The 15,627-nt window shown below is 38.5% G+C and overlaps 3 protein-coding genes across 3 annotated transcripts; 2 read left to right on the top strand and 1 right to left on the bottom strand.

The window, feature by feature from the left end:
- The first annotated feature begins 511 nt into the window (after positions 1-511).
- Positions 512-2,794, top strand: LOC111338557 (uncharacterized). The gene has a single exon (XM_088749798.1). The coding sequence runs from the start codon at positions 1,089-1,091 to the stop codon at positions 2,211-2,213; it is 1,125 nt and encodes a 374-aa protein (XP_088605924.1). The 5' UTR covers positions 512-1,088; the 3' UTR covers positions 2,214-2,794.
- Positions 2,795-6,295: 3,501 nt separating this feature from the next.
- Positions 6,296-10,067, top strand: LOC111338565 (RAD52 motif-containing protein 1). The gene is made up of 6 exons (XM_088748567.1): positions 6,296-6,545; positions 6,619-6,692; positions 6,824-6,951; positions 7,417-7,536; positions 8,719-8,869; positions 9,613-10,067. The coding sequence occupies exons 1-6, from the start codon at positions 6,394-6,396 to the stop codon at positions 9,927-9,929; spliced, it is 942 nt and encodes a 313-aa protein (XP_088604693.1). The 5' UTR covers positions 6,296-6,393; the 3' UTR covers positions 9,930-10,067.
- A 1,585-nt stretch (positions 10,068-11,652) lies between these two features.
- Positions 11,653-15,626, bottom strand: LOC111338562 (uncharacterized). Its single transcript, XM_088748566.1, has 6 exons — positions 15,524-15,626; positions 14,887-14,982; positions 13,928-14,053; positions 12,986-13,040; positions 12,552-12,650; positions 11,653-12,460 (listed from the first exon to the last, which is right to left on the bottom strand). Exons 1-6 carry the CDS (start codon positions 15,557-15,559, stop codon positions 11,859-11,861), a joined length of 1,014 nt encoding a protein of 337 aa, XP_088604692.1. The 5' UTR covers positions 15,560-15,626; the 3' UTR covers positions 11,653-11,858.
- Position 15,627: the final 1 nt, after the last annotated feature.

Here is a 15,627-nt window from a genome sequence, read left to right as displayed (position 1 = left end):
TACTGTTTGTTTCAAGTGGCCGGATGTGGTTGGTCGCAGTTTGATTCAGATTTTATAGAACACGATACTTCCTGTTTGTTATTTGTATGCCCAAAGACAAAAAAGGTACAACACTCAAAGGCTATCATAAGCATTGACTATTACCTTATGGTCATTCTTTGAACAACATCGGTTTTATAACAAAACATCAAGTCTTCCGAGTTGGGATTGTACTGCTTGTCTAAAGCTCAGCAGGATTCTTTTTTGTTTAACCGTCACTGATAAAAGACATTAATTGGCCCATAATTTCATTTCCGGTTGTTTCAGTACAGCAGATTTCCTTCGGTGGCCTGAAAAGTCTTAGATGGTTCAAGTAAACCTGCTCTAGCCCATCTTTTATCAGTTCACAACGAATATGCTGAAAACACTCCGACGGAACCGAAAAGCAGTCCTTTCAGCTAACCGCAGAATAATTATCATTCAAATTCTTTATGTATTCAGTTCCCAAACATTTATGCAACCAGAACTTCTAATCTGATTCTTGCGTATACGGAAAACTAAGAGGGCAAATTTCAAGTTAGATTAACTTGCACTCTCTTTGAGAAGTTGAATCGTTCTATCGAAAATCCTTCAAGTTATGGCAGTGGGAGTACTGATAGAGGTGTTTGGAAAGATAGTATTTTCGTTTACACGAAGTGTTATGGAACATTACAACCCGGAAGAACCAGCATTCACTATCGAGTCGTTTGGATTCAACCCTTTGGAAAGCACTGGACGAGAATGGTATTACCCTCCAGTCGGCGAACTTATTTACCAAGAATATGGCAACGAAGAGAGCACAATCACGAACTACTTGGCAGCGAGAGGTGTACACGTGAGAGTCATAAATGCATGTTCTCCTGAGGAGCCGGAAGAATTACAGGATGACCAACTAGAAGACAGATCAATGGCCTGGAAGCAACTTAGACCATCTTCCTTTCAGACAATTTGTAAATCAATGTACATTGGAGCTTTGATTTCGCTTTTTGCTGCTACAGGAATAGCTGCAGGGTTCATTCTTCTCTGTTACCTCGCGTATAGTTTTTTTCCGCTACACACATGTCAAGCCCATGCCATTACGCATACAGTGGATCAGAGCAGGTTACGATTTGACTACAGGTTGCGTTCTCTTTCACTTTTGGTCACTTTGCAATGTTCTGTTTCTTTTCCGCCGGCACCAACTACGAGGTTTAAAAAAGCGATTGTTTCTAATTTGTTTTAGTGTGTTCTGCGTTGACGCACTCTATCGAATAATGCTTCAAGCTTTTGTAAAGCCTTACTATGAGAAGTACTCTCTTAAATACGAATTATCGTCGTATGTTTTTGTCGCTGCCGGCCCTTGTCTTCAGTTTTGTTATCTTGGAAGGAAGGCTCTGCGTATGAGATCAAGTCGGGAAACGCTGAGCCTAGTTTGTAAACTCATGACGCCAAGCTTTCTGACATATTTAGGCGGCTTTGCTGTCTTATATTTCCTCTACCCAGCCTACCTGAAACAAAGGAAAGGAAGTCATGACAGGTTACTAATTGCAACGTTTGCTCCTCTTATTGGGGTGGCTGCAAAAGTGTTATCTCGTATATGTGTTCAACAGCTGTGGAATATCACTCATCCGGGATATTCTTATGTTCTTTTAGTCCCGGTATATTTTAGTGCTGCCGTTGTGACACGACTTTTACAAGCTGAGCTAGATGGCATGGTCAGTATTGCTACACTTGGAATAATTCACGGAGTGATAGAAGTTGTGGAGCGCAGTACCATGGTGGTTCTCGATCACTTTTGTCATCAGCTTTGGAAAAGAACCTCAGCTCCTTGGGGAAGCTTTCGAACTCCTCGCCGCGAGAGACTAATGGCAGACATTGCTATTATAAGCATGCTGTTTGAGTCAACTGCTATAGTGTCTGACAACGGTTTTTTATTTTTGTATCAATTGATTTTTTTGCAAAGCGATTCCTTTGTTAACTTGCTGATATCGTTTATTTCTTGTACCTCAATTCCACTGGTGATTGAGTGGTTTTTCACCAGTGTGTCTCTTGCAATTGAGACACGTTATCAGAACATGCCTGTTATGGCTGTTTGGCGAAGACAGTGGAAGAGACACATCTTAGTGGCATTTGTGAATATGATTCCACTGGCTATGTGGTCCAGTGGAAACCTTTTTGTCGCTGTGCGTCACTATTTTAAGGAAAAGTCCTTGTAATTACAGGAGATGCATGCTCCAGAAACCAGAAACATCTATCTGGGCTATCAAAAAACTTTTTGTAAAATTTACTGCTTTTCAAAGAGTAATATAACCGTTCCAAGATTACGTTAAAAAAAGAAAGAACAAAAATTGACTATGAATGTAACCACTTTGATAGTAATATAATGAATCCGTCTTGAGCTCAGAACTCTAGTCGTTATCAAATTTCCCAATCAAAGGCAATTAACCCAAAACAAAAATTGCATGAACAGCGTATAAGGTTGCCTCTTTATTAGGTGACAGCGAGAGTAATAGTTATCTGTGTTAAATTGGTTCTTACGGTTAAATTGTGTAATTTTTGAAAGGGAGATGTTCATTGAACGTCTCTTGTTGTCGAGTAAAGATTTACATTATCTTCAAAATGGTTAAAAGTGATTAACGAACAGATATCACAGGAATTACCCAGGTAACATCTTTAAAAAAAGACTTGCAACCAGAGCCCCAATCTGAGAACTCAGCTTCTACATCTTTTCGATAGATTCATTTTCCACTAATCCTGGCTAGCCAGCGTTAGTTTGTATAGTATTAAATATATTAATCAGTAGTTTCACTAGCAACCTTTGTGGCTTTCCTTGGTGTTGATGTATGGGATCCCATGAAAATGGGTTCCCACTCCACTAATCCTGACTAGCCAGCGTTATCCATCATACACCACCTTCTCAGCCAAAACAATGGCTGCTCACAGTAACTGCTTCGTCTCAGAACATGTGTGACTTCACAGATAAGTGAAAGCGGGAAATGCAACCTATATGCGTCAGAAATGGCGATATAGTAAGCGTGGAAACTTTTTCTTATATTTTGGTATGAAAATGTGACTCTTCTATAAAGGACAACGAAACCTATTTTTAATTGAAGGGGCTTGTTTGTAGGGGGGGGGGGTGAGGATTGGCTACACCCTCCTCAGAATATTCTGCGGTCTAGAGGCCCGGAAATGAAGAAAAATCGACAACGGTCTGACGTGGTCTGTACTCTTATTACACGACTTGGGCAGTCAGAGGGCCAATAACTAAAATCAACCAATCAAAATGCTCTATTGCCGGTCAATATTCTCTCATTATCGAGAGCCATATAACTATACTCGTCATCACAGAGGTCAGCATGTTGTGGATTGCACTTCGTGAGTCAATGACATTTTCACAACGTTGTTTTCGATGAGAGTACATACTACGTCAAACGACTGTCGATCTGTTATTTACTACAATATCGACCTCATTTAAAGCGATTCTTTCATGCGTCACCATTATGTGAAACGTTGAAGCGAGCAGCAATGTCTTAATTAACTCCCATCGAAAACTGCAAATTAGCCAATCAGAATGGTTTAGTTTTAGTTTTAGTTTAGTTTAATTCATTCGCCATAGGAATGGCAGGAGAAAGGAACAGAACTTTCATTCCAATTGACACCTAACCCCTTTATTACCCACCCATCCCACCCCAGGGAGGACATCCATCACACTGTAATCTCGTGTGTGGGAAATTAACGTCTCCTACCCCAACCCTGCAGGAGACGGGACCTCCATTTATCGTCCCTATCCGAGAAGACTAGAAAGTCTAACCATTTTGCAGATATTATTACAAAGGCACCACTTTCTTCTCAGTTAATTAAAGACCCTGAGTGTTGGTCCGGCCGGATTTGAACTCACGACCTCCCGCACAACAGCCCGACGCTCTACCAATGTGAGAGTATTACCAACTGTAGTGAAATGGTATTTTCAATATTCTCCATGAGATATTTTGTGTCGAAACATTTTCGATGGGCGTTTTATAAGGTTGTAATTTTTCGTTTCTTCGCGTCCTCCCAAAAATTGAGCCTCACCGTCCCTTTGTTGGTTTAATTTGTTCATCCCATCATTCAGGAACCAGAAAACGGGCATGGGCGAACTGATCAGCTAAAGGACGCTATAACACTAAGCATATTTCATTAATGTATTTGGAATTAATGCTGTTGGGGAGGATCGCATGTTAGATATTTAAGGCACAAAGGGGAAAACCTTCTGGTGCGTTGAAGCCTACTTTTATATCCCACTCAGAAAAGGCTTGTAACTGAAACGTTACCGCTTCCGGAATGTTGCCTCTACTCCTCTTAGGAAAGCTGCGCGTATTCAGGGACCAGTTCTTTTTTTTACCGTCGAGGGAGGGGCTTATGAAGGAATTTTGGGGGAGGGGGCATCACATTATTTTCAAGGGGAAAGCAGAGGGATTCGGCCGTCGCCAACAGAATATAAAGTGAGGACTATAGAACATTGACTGCCTATTACCTGTTAAAGAGAGGTGGATCATAACAATATAACGAAGCCTTATGGGGCATCAACTGAATTTTATCGTGACATAAGCAAAATCCTCCCCCCCCACCACCCTGGGGATAAATGATGACCAGTTTCTAAGAATAGTGTTATTGTTTAGGGAGATGATACTAATTAAATTTTACGTCTACTAAATTTACAACCAAGTAATCGCCACAATCAACTCGCTGACCCTTTTTAATTTCAATTACATTGCCAAATCGTAAATCTATCAAAAAAGTAATATTAAAAAACAGGAATAATGAAACAGTAAAAACTGATTGTTGCTCATATAATGCGACTAAATACTTATTTATGTTACAACAGCAATCTACGCCTTGTGTGATGATATGCAATAGCTCCAGAGTTATAGTATAGTACATAAAAATGCTAGATAAAGTACTTCACCTGGAAGATGTAATCTTCACGGCTAGAAGGCTCGGCACTAACGTAACTTCAAATGGGGTTTGTGTGGGGTTTGCGTGGACTCCTACATTCGGAAGGGACTTTTACTTTTAGAGAGGACTTGTTCATTCAGAAAGGACTTGACATCTGTTAGGCCTTACATGGGGAAATAAACTAGATTTACACGTTCTGACTTTACAAGGTTTAAGAAAATTGATACACTTAGCTTATTTGTTCCATTTATTCCCCCAAGTGTTTTTCCTGTTCATAGATAGTCTCCAGTGCGTAGATGAGATAAGGAGGGGGGAATCATAAAAATGAATTTGCACTCCCCATGGGGGAAATTGCTCATATTGTTGCTTTACCCGCGTATCAGCAGGCTCGTATTTACTCAGGGAGATTCGAAGAACCCGCAAGCTGAGTGAGAGTATAAAACTAAAAAAAATTATGCCTTGGAAAGAAATTATTATCTCTTGGCCATGGACGCTGTTTTGACTGAATTATGAAAGTTTTATGTTGTCGACGCGCAAATAGTTATCTCATAAAGGGGGAGGAATTTACGGACACCCCAGGGGTTACGGGCACCTCATGAATCCCCAGCCACACTCTTGATCTAGAGACGCATGCGTATAAGCCATCACCCGGTTGAGACCCTCGATCAGCATATTGAGAGTAATGGGTAGATCTTGATCAACAGTGGATGCTATTCCACAATATTTTTTTCTAAAACGACTGATCATGCTTTCAAAAGGGAATAGGGAAAGCTATGATTGTTAAAAGAAAAAACTGTTTGCCTCGGTTTGTTGGAAACTACAACTTTCCACGAGACCGCTCAATTTGGGTCAGGAAATTTGCGATGAACGTTGTTGTAGGATGTTGTTGAATCTTTAGGTGACGCCATTTGATAAAAACTGAAAATCGAAGAAAGTTATCTGAACCTAACTCTAACTTATCGGTGGAAGAGAGATCTCAAGCTATAGCGGAGACGATGCTTCCAAGGTGCTTGTTGGTGTCTAGCGTATTAATTGGTTGAAAAAGCATTGAGTTTATAAGTGTGGTCTAAACACATTTTCTTATTGGCTGATTAATTATACTTGGATGTTACCATGGCACTGATCACGATGCACGAAGTTGCAATTTTGGCAGGAAACTTGATTACACACGGGAACCCACGCTATCTCCCGGAGAAGTCGAGAAGTCCGGCTGTGAATCAGATACTTTACTGACGCACTGTTTTTCCTGTACAAACCATGAGTACGAATCGTCGCGTCACGCAGTATTGGCAGCGCAGAATCCACTTTGTCACCGATTCACTAAGCGTTCAAAATTAACAGTTGGGCGGCCTGTGAAACTTCCTGTCCTACTCCAAAGGCAATCGCAGAAACACGACCCGTCAGGTACATTATACACCGCTGACCTGGCTTTGACTGTCGGCGGTAAGTTTGAAAAACAATATGGCGGAATCTAAAAACAACATGAAGGGATCGGAGTTCCCGAACTTGCCAAAAGTTGAGCTTATTGAGTTTTTCCGCCCTTACAAAAACGAAGTCAATCTTTATGTCACCAACATATCAAGGCGACTTGAGAAAGAAGTAGTGCAGGTGAGGTTTGATTTGAAGATAACTGCCATTTAGGTTACATTTGAATGATTTTTACAGCTGAGTTTGTTCGTAGGTGAGGCTGTTAGAAATATTCTCCCAGTTCGGTTTAATATACGAAGTACAAGTGATGGACTCATCAGATAATTCAGAAGGTATATTACTGAGATAGCTCAATTCTCCGATCTGCAACTTGCACAGACAATTCATTAAACTTTGCAGTTATCAATTTCAATACTTCTAATGTTGCACGTAAAATTAATACAAGAAATCTTCATCATTCTAGCTTCAGAGGAAATCAATTCAAACTGCGGTTCTTCATATGCATTTGTCAAGTTCTATTCAGCAAGAGCAGCAAGAAGGGCCAAGGAAAACATACACGGAAAGTGGATTCTAGGAGGGCTGTTTTTGAAGGTAAAAAGGTTCTTATGTGTTTATGATAACTTTTGTGAATAATTATATGAAAATCATATATTTGAACTGTGGTTGAAGCAATGAGTATAAAAGTGATCTTCGCAGTAGTGAACACTACTTAAGCAGTTGTGAAAATAAGGTCTGAAATTTTTTAGGTCTTAATTATTTTCACTACTGCGAAAACCGCTCTCATACGTATACTCATTGCTTTATGATAACTGTTTGGTAGTGTTTCTGCGGCTGACCATGAAAGAGATACATGATTGTAGTTGATAAAAAGACCTAGTGTCAGACAGCCTTATGGAGGTTCACAAAAGTGCTCGTGTAAATTTGATGTTCTCTTGGCTTTAAATGAATAAAAGGCCCATACACAAGATGATAATAGTTGCTTCTACTTCTGTTATAATCCTTAGTAATATAATGCATCATTGAATTCATGTACTGGTATGTGTGACCCACATGCAGGTTCGATTTGCTCAACGAAAAAAGTTCACAGAGGTTCGACGACCATTGTACATGGCAAAGTGTACAGTGCTGGCTAATTACTATTTAGGATTCAATGGTTGGTCAACTCGGATAACGCAGGTAAGAGATTCTCTGTATCCCTATGACAGAAACTAATCATTACAACTCATCACTTGGCTTTTTTTTTTCGCTTTTATGATGAGTTACCATAATATTATTCTTTAGGGGATAAAACATTTTCTTAATGACTTGGAAGCTTTCAAAGAACAATTAAATTTGGTAGGTTTACACCTATCCTGTAGCAATATTATTATTATTTAGCTAAAGGACAGTATAGCATACTCTGAGCCAGAATTCCCTCTCTCCCAGTTGAGTCTGTTGCATAAGAGAGAAGTGATCTGTGTCTAACAGCAGCAAGTTTTCTTTCTTTTTTTTTTCTCTGATTTTTTTTAAAATTTAATTCTCCACATGTTAAGCTGTTTAGTTATGTGCTGCTCTAAAGAGTACAGCTTTTTTAAATTATTGTTTTGGTCAGACGATGGGTGTAAGCTTTGACTCTTAAGGTCCTATACCAGTTATACAATGTACTAGGGCATACAGGACTGGTATATGACAGTATTTTTGCTTTCAACTCTAAATTGAGTTTTTCAGAAAGAGAAGTAATCAAATTTTGTAGTGAGTTTTAGCCACTTTCAATAATAAATGTGGAAAATGATAAATATATCTGAAGAAGGGTCATGATTTGAAGAGCTAGGTTGCAAAACTCTCCTAAGAACCCTCCTAAGGATTCCAAGATGTAATCTCTCTCCCCCCCCCCCCCTGCAAGGTGGTTACTTCTGAGTAATAAAACATGACAGACCAATCCGGGAGAAAGAAAATTCTCACAGTAAAAAGGTAATCTGGCAAACATTGACCTTTTATTGCCAGTTGTTATTATTAATTCTCTTTACTTTCTACCATAAAAATTAATTCTTATGATGTTATTACAGATAATTTGGTATTGGATGAACCACTGATACTGTAGTTGATATTTTTCTCTCCTCTCCTCTCTTTTCTGCTGATTTTGTATGGATATTGTATGGAGAATTTTTATCTTGGTCACTCATGGGAGTCTGAGGGTCTGTCAGAAATAATATGTTAATGTAAGCACTGAAATCTACAGAGGGAGCACTTCTTGAAAAGGAAAATGAAAACAGCATTAATGAACATTGCAAGAAAGCTAGTTGTCCATACCGCTCTACAACTGTGCTACAAATCCCGCTCCATTAGTCACTAACCAGTGCTGATGTTCTGTTCTTTTAGTTGGATAGACTTGAGAATACGTCTGAAGCTGGAGATAGCCAGGAAAAGACAAATGCTGTTTATAGATGTGTGGTAAGGCTGGAGATAAAAGATTGTGAATTCTTCTGTGAAGGTACTGGATATGGTGGAGATAAAAACATACTGGAACAAGGTTAGAATTGAAGAGCGTAGTGGGTGGCTAAGTGAAACCGGTTGGGTCAGCTAAAGAAATTTTTATATCTGAGTCAGTTGGTTGGCCATGATTGGTCAATTTAGCAGACCATATTTCACTTAATGGCCCACTAAATTCAAAATTTTGTTTGAATTAAAATCTTCCCCCTTCATTTCATGGCTGTGCTCTAAGAAAAATTGAAGGGAGCCCAGTGCTCTGAAACCGTGAAATCCAGGGTGCCCAGCATAATTATGCTTTTTATGAAAAAACTAAGATTCTTGAGTCACCCAAGAGCAAAAGTAAGGTGCCAGGGGCCACAGGGCACTGCTAGACCACAGCCTTGCATTTGAACCCTCAGATTCAATAATTATCTTACCAACCTTGTTTTGGTCTTCTTGGTCCACATTGTAAGTAATGAAACCTCATTTTTTCTGGTTTCAAGATCTGGCTGGTTCATTAATGTTACGTTGTTGGGCAAATTTACACTTTTCTTTGACAGAGTCTCTCTCCTACCAGGGATATCCTTGCACTGGACTGGCATCATATTTGGGCGGGGGGAGGGGGGTAGTAACACTCTTAGTTGTTTCACTGATAAGGAAATCGAGATATTTTCAGGCTGGTTAGTCCAGTGAAGAAAAGCTACATGAATGCCAGATTGAGACACTGGGTTATTCAGTTTTACATGTAGTTATAATACCAGCACTGCAATTAATTTGGAAAAGTTGTTTTTTCCTCATTTGCAGAAAAAGACCCCACCAAGAAGATTGAATTGCTTGGATATGCAAAGAAGGTTGCTCACAGACACGCTTATGAAAATGCATTCCAAAGAGTTATTATTACAAGTTTAGACAATGGAAAAGTAGGAGTGGAAATAAATCTGCAAGATATCCCAGAGTGTAGTCTTGATGAATCAGGAGATCTAGAGGAAGGAATAGTTCAAGTTAATTATTTGCAAGAAATGCTTTTCAGTGATTCAGAGGAAGAAGACAACTCAGAGGTTGAATTTCAGGACACAAGTGGCACCCTACTTGATTCTCATGTTACTGATGGTTCAAGCTGAAACTTTGTACTTTTCAGTCAATGTCATCAACCCTTACAACCATGTAACTCCCACGAGTGACCGAGACTGAGTTTCTCCTAAAAAGATCAATAAAATTTCTGGCAGGAAAGTGATGAGAATAAAGAAAAATGTCAATAAGGGGATTATTTGTTGATGCAATACCAAATTCTCCCAAATAAGATCATATGAATTCTATGGCAAACAGTAAGGAGAATAAATAATGAGGTCTTAGGAGTGAAAGGATTAATGGAAAAGTGCTGAGTCAGATGTGATGATAGTGTTTCCATGATTATTACTTTTGATTATTACTGTATTTCCTCAAATAAGTGCCCTGTCCTATTGTGTACCCACCCCCTGGGTCACAGTGTCAAACAAAAGCCTCCCTCAAGTAAGTGCCCTGTCCTATTGTGTACCCACCCCCCTGGGTCACAGTGTCAAACAAAAGCCTCCCTCAAGTAAGTGCCCTGTCCTCCTCCCTCACGTTCTTAAAAAGTAGGGATACATAGAAAACCTGTTGATATTGCCACTTTTTTAGATTCAACTAGAGAAAAATCAGTTCAAGAAGTTTCAATTCTTGTCCTTTTGCTGTGTTTTGATGTATTAAGTTCCACTCTTGATTAAGCACCTTCCTTGAAATAGTCACCCCTCATTTTTTTAGCCAAATTTTTAAATAAGCACCTATGTGCTTATTTGACAAAATAATTATGGTCTGACAGTGGTGAGAAAAAAAACTAGTATACACAATTTTTTCTTCAAGCATGCACAGGATAGAAAATATAAACTATGAACACATAAGAGGATGTTTTAGAAGAAGAATTTGTCTGATTGCTTTTTTGTGGAAAATTACTCTGAAGACCGGCATTATTTCTTTCATCAAGTATGATGCTTAGTTGTGCATAGAGTACATTGAAAAAGTGATGTGAAAATGATGAAAAGGAACCACTACACCCAGTACTATTTGTAGAGAATATCAAATTATCTGACATGGAAAATTCTACATTGAATGCAACACAGTGCTTATTAAAAAGCTTTTTTACTTCCATGTCTCATTTCCCACTGTTTATTGATAGGACAAAGAGGTCTGGCAAGTGGAAGAGTGTTGACAGGTTATATCTAAAAAGTGAAAAAAGGGTCAAGAGAACAAAGGTACATCAAACTAAGTCAAGGTGGAAATTAGACCGCAAGTAGTCTCTTTTCCTATTGAAGCAAAATGTAACTAAGGAGAATAAATAGGGCATGCAGAAAATCTGCTCCTTAGTTCTGCCAACTGCTCTTAGGAGAATGGTAGGACTATTTTACAGGACTGGTGTACTACAGAATTCAAGCAGATCTGATTGAAAGGAATGTTCTGTAAACTTTTAAGCTTTCATTAAGCACCATGCTAAGTTTTCTGATATCCCGAATTCGAAATCAAATAATTGTTGACCTTTTGATCCCTAAGAGTGACTAGCATCTAATTTTTCGTTAAAATGTCGCCCCTAAATCACAGCTTAAGGTCACAGGAAAAATAAAAAAAAAAGGAAATGATCACAAAGTAAGGAAGCTCTTGATTGTTCACCCTTTAACCCCCTACAGAGACTAACATCTAATTTCTCCTTACAAAATCACCCGACTCAATCATTAAGGTCATGAGAATAAAGGAAATGATCAACAACTGCACAAGCTCTTGATTGTTAAGCAGATTCTCCTTGTCAGCACCTTAGGAAATGTGTAGAGAACAGCATGGAGAATATTCATACTGATATTAAGATGTCAAGGGTTAATAAAACAAATTCTCCATGTCAGCACCTTATAAAAACTGTCAAGATCAGTGTAGAGAATATGCCTAATTATTCAATTTGATTGAACATGGTGCTTTACTTCTTTAAATTTGCCTTCAAAAATATTTAATAATGTCACTAGTTAGAGGCTAATGAGAAGTCACACTGTTTACGAGCGGGTAGAGTACATGTCTTTGTCTTCAGGGTTTGATTGCCCTGTGTCTCCTTCTGCCTTAGGAACATCGCTTGATGTCTCCTCTTGAACTATCACTTGATCTTTGCTACTTCCAGTCTTATCTGAAGATTCTACCACTTCAACCCGCTTCACTTCATGAGCCTCACTTGGTCTTGGTGCCATAAACTTATCAACAAATGGGATCATACTCCAAAATGATCCCTTGGATGTGTTTTCCGTTGACACAACCACTGGTTCTGTAGTTGTCTCTTGTGTTTCTTGCTTCTTGACTTTGTTCTGGCTTGAAGCACCTTCCTCTTTGACTACATCCACTGAAGCAGTCTCTGCTTTGACTTCTTCTGCTGTGGAGGTTTTCTGACCTTCCAAAGTTTTTGTTTCATCAACAGAAGTTTTAAGTTCCCCCTTAGCAGCTCTTTCAGCTTGCCTTTCATTGTGCTTTTCCCACTGCTCTTTAATGAAGGTCTTTAGTCTGTGGTAATTTTTTTGTGAAATAAGAACTGCCTCGTTTGGATAACAAATAGCTGCTGCAGTTGTTCCCAAAACCGATGAGAAGAAAAGTCTTCTAATTGGCCGACCTGCAACAAATACAATGACACAAAGTAATCAATAAAATCCAATGAAAAAAGTTAAAGGATAAGTTCCACAAAGAGAATTCTATATACTTACGGCCTCTTCCTGCAAGCAGTGCACCACCAAACACAGCCGCTGTTATGCCTCCAACTTTCATTTGAAACTGTCTGTCAGTGTGCAAGAGCTGAACAAATTCTGTTAAAAAAAAAAAATAAAAAAAAAAAAATAATTATTGAGTACTAAGGCATGTACTATTTTTATAGATGCAATTAAAATGTCTTAGAGATAAATGTACAGGTGAATTACTTTCTTTTTTTGTTTTTTCTTTCTTTGCAGGATTTTTTTTTCACAGGGAACTCATAATGATCATTTAGAAGTCAAAAAAACAAAATCTGAAACTATCAAAATGAAACATTTTTAAGTCAAATGGTACATGATGAACACTGCTGGGGCATTTGATACTGAGACCAAAAAAAAAATCTTTGAAGTGGTTGTCTGATTGAAGAGCCATGATTTATAACTACTTGTACCTATAGATCTCTCCTCAACTGAAGAAAAGGTTCTTCTGGTTTTATCTATACCATCCTGTCAAAAGAAACAAACAAAAATGAAAATGCCAACCATACGTAGAAAATAAAAAGCATTTTCCTTAGTTCCTACTTTAATACTGTTATTGAAATACATGAACATGTACATCTTTAGAGGCTTAGGGCTGTTCTTTTGGCTCTAAAGCTCAATTACAAACAACTAAAGCCCTAGTGCTGGTAATAATAAGTTCTCAAAAAATAAAAATCTGTAATGATGATTAAATTATTAAAAAGATAGGAAGGGAAATGTACAATAAGTAATTTAACTACTGAGGCAAATTTTAATTCATTTTGCGTCTAACACATGAAGGAACTTTTCTAGAGATGGACATCGCTGCTAGTTCACCCAAAAAGTGTTTTCCTTTTCAGGCAGTGACCAGTAAAATTTACTGCTCATAGTATCTCTTATTACTGTCTAAAATCTCATTTGTAAATTCTCCTTACTGTCTGCCACACAATCCTTATGATGTCATAATTTGGATATATCAACAAAGTTGAAATGGTAAATTGGCCACCGTAATGATTACAAAAGCTGACGTTTCGAGCGTTAGCCCTTCGTCGGAGCGAATAGAGGAATTGTGGGTTGTGTGTGCTTTTAAAGGCAGAAAATGGAGCTACGTTATTGGTGGATGCATGACAACGAGAAAAACATGATGTCAGTTGGGAGAATTTGGTATTGGATCAACTAAGAATCTCCTTATTGATACTGCATGTAGGTAAAAGGATTGCTGTACCAGTTTGAAAATTTCTTTCACCTGTCATGCTTACAATAAAAGGAGAAAACTACACACATCAGCTGATAACAATGCTTGTTAACTTCAATGTGGTGAGAACCACCTAGGAACTGTTACACTTAAAGATTTGTTGCAAAAGTTATTCCCAAACCTTCACTGTAGAAGTCCAACCCCACACAAATCTTCTAGCCACTGACACTTTCTCCTCAAATGCTGAGACTTCTTCCTCATCCGGTTTGACTTTAGATATCTCAACTGGTTCGTCATAAATCTCCAACTGAAGTCAAATGATTAAAAATTAATTCAAAGGTTAAGGGTAACATCAGCTGATGGGCCCTGTTACCCATCTGAACAGAGCTTGCCATCAACATGAAGCAACCAGTAGTGCTGTTACAGTGTACTTCCCCTGGATGGGATTCACATCTGATGTACCCCTCCCCTATCCCTTTGGCATTTTGTCAATTCTCACTGACACTTTGCCAATACCCAATTTTACACTCCTGAGTTAAGAGAAACACTGGAAATAAGAGTGTCTTTCCCATAATGCAACTGAAGAGGTACCTTTAGCAGTCAGGATGGCAAAGCTAAAGACAAGGTGGATTAAAAAATGAATTTACATTTTCAGTTAGAGTTTCACAAAATAATGACTGGGTGTTCTTTATCATCTCTTACCATGCCACAACTTGACTTCAGTAAAACATGTGGGAGAAGTGTTAAGTTCCAAATGGAAACTTACATGTAAATAATTTGCCATCAGGGTTCTCACTTAATCCTTAATGTCCTATCATCAGCAAGCATAATTTATTCTCCATACTGTTCTCTACACATTTCCTAAGTGCTGACAAGGAGAATTTGTTTAACAATCAAGAGCTTCTTTCTTTGGTGATCATTCCCTTTATTCTTGTAAGCTTAATGTTTGATTCAGGGGTGATATTGTAAGGAGAAATAAGACATTAATCACTCTTGTGGGTATTTACAGTAAGGGTTAAAATTAATGAGCAGCCTTGTCAGACGTTCCTGAGAATTGCTCCTTGAACATACAAGAAACTGATGGACTTTGAAATCCTGTTGTAAAGTATGTAGAAATGAAGGTATACTGTTAATAATTACCTCACTGGGATGTACCTTGATGGACCCAGCTTGGACGGTTTGCAAGAAAGGAACTCCAAGGGCAGGTACTGAGACAGCAACCAACAATCTGCTCTTCTGTTTTATGTTAAAAAAAGAAAAAAAAAAAACAAAAAAAACATAAGAAACATTTATTTACCTACTCTGATTACAAGCGTTTTAGACTATAATTTATACAGATTCAGGGGGATTTATTTCTGGTGTTAGGTTTTTTTCATCTTGCAAAAGTGGAGGTATATCGTGCTTGAAATGAAGCCGACTAAACCATGCACGCAAAAAGTTAAACTTTAAAGTTAAACAAAAAGAATAACATTGCTAGATCGCAAGAAGCGACAAGATGGGGTTAGACGGAAATATTTTCTAAGAAGCTTATGGAATATCGTTATAGAAATAAGTTGGTAAACTGTAAGATGAACTGATAAGAAACTTTACATGATAATGGCAATATCAAAGAACGAGCAGTTTGCTTTGGACGAGGCACATTTGAACCCTACGATGGGGTTGCAGGCCTCCACTTAACCCCTTCGTATTTGAGCTATATCGTACTGACAGCTTGTAAGAGCGAAAACTAAAGTTCATCAACTGCACTGGTCATGTGTACATTTTTAACTTCACGTACCCAACTGACTCCTCCAACTGCCATCTTGGCTGCCATCTTGAACGATGCGTAGCTTCATGTAACACAAAAGCGAATCCTCGCCGACTTTCCTCTTCGAAATGGCC

This window comes from Stylophora pistillata, chromosome 2, assembly GCF_964205215.1.
Source record: "Stylophora pistillata chromosome 2, jaStyPist1.2, whole genome shotgun sequence".
Lineage (NCBI taxonomy): Eukaryota > Metazoa > Cnidaria > Anthozoa > Scleractinia > Pocilloporidae > Stylophora > Stylophora pistillata.
The sequence above is the reverse complement of the archived record's forward strand: the minus strand, read 5'-3'. Positions and strand labels throughout refer to the sequence as shown.

Coding starts and splice junctions, on each gene's coding strand:
- LOC111338562 (XM_088748566.1), bottom strand. CDS start 15,559: ATGGCAGCCAAGATGGCAGTTGGAGGAGTCAGTTGG. Junction 14,054..14,886: donor TCAAGGTACATCCCAGTGAG/GTAATTATTAAC, acceptor ATTTGACTTCAG/TTGGAGATTTATGACGAACC. Junction 12,461..12,551: donor ACTGCTTGCAGGAAGAGGCC/GTAAGTATATAG, acceptor TATTTGTTGCAG/GTCGGCCAATTAGAAGACTT.
- LOC111338565 (XM_088748567.1), top strand. CDS start 6,394: ATGGCGGAATCTAAAAACAACATGAAGGGATCGGAGTTCCCGAACTTG. Junction 6,693..6,823: donor CTCATCAGATAATTCAGAAG/GTATATTACTGA, acceptor TCATCATTCTAG/CTTCAGAGGAAATCAATTCA. Junction 7,537..8,718: donor GGTCAACTCGGATAACGCAG/GTAAGAGATTCT, acceptor CTGTTCTTTTAG/TTGGATAGACTTGAGAATAC.
- LOC111338557 (XM_088749798.1), top strand. CDS start 1,089: ATGCCATTACGCATACAGTGGATCAGAGCAGGTTACGATTTGACTACA.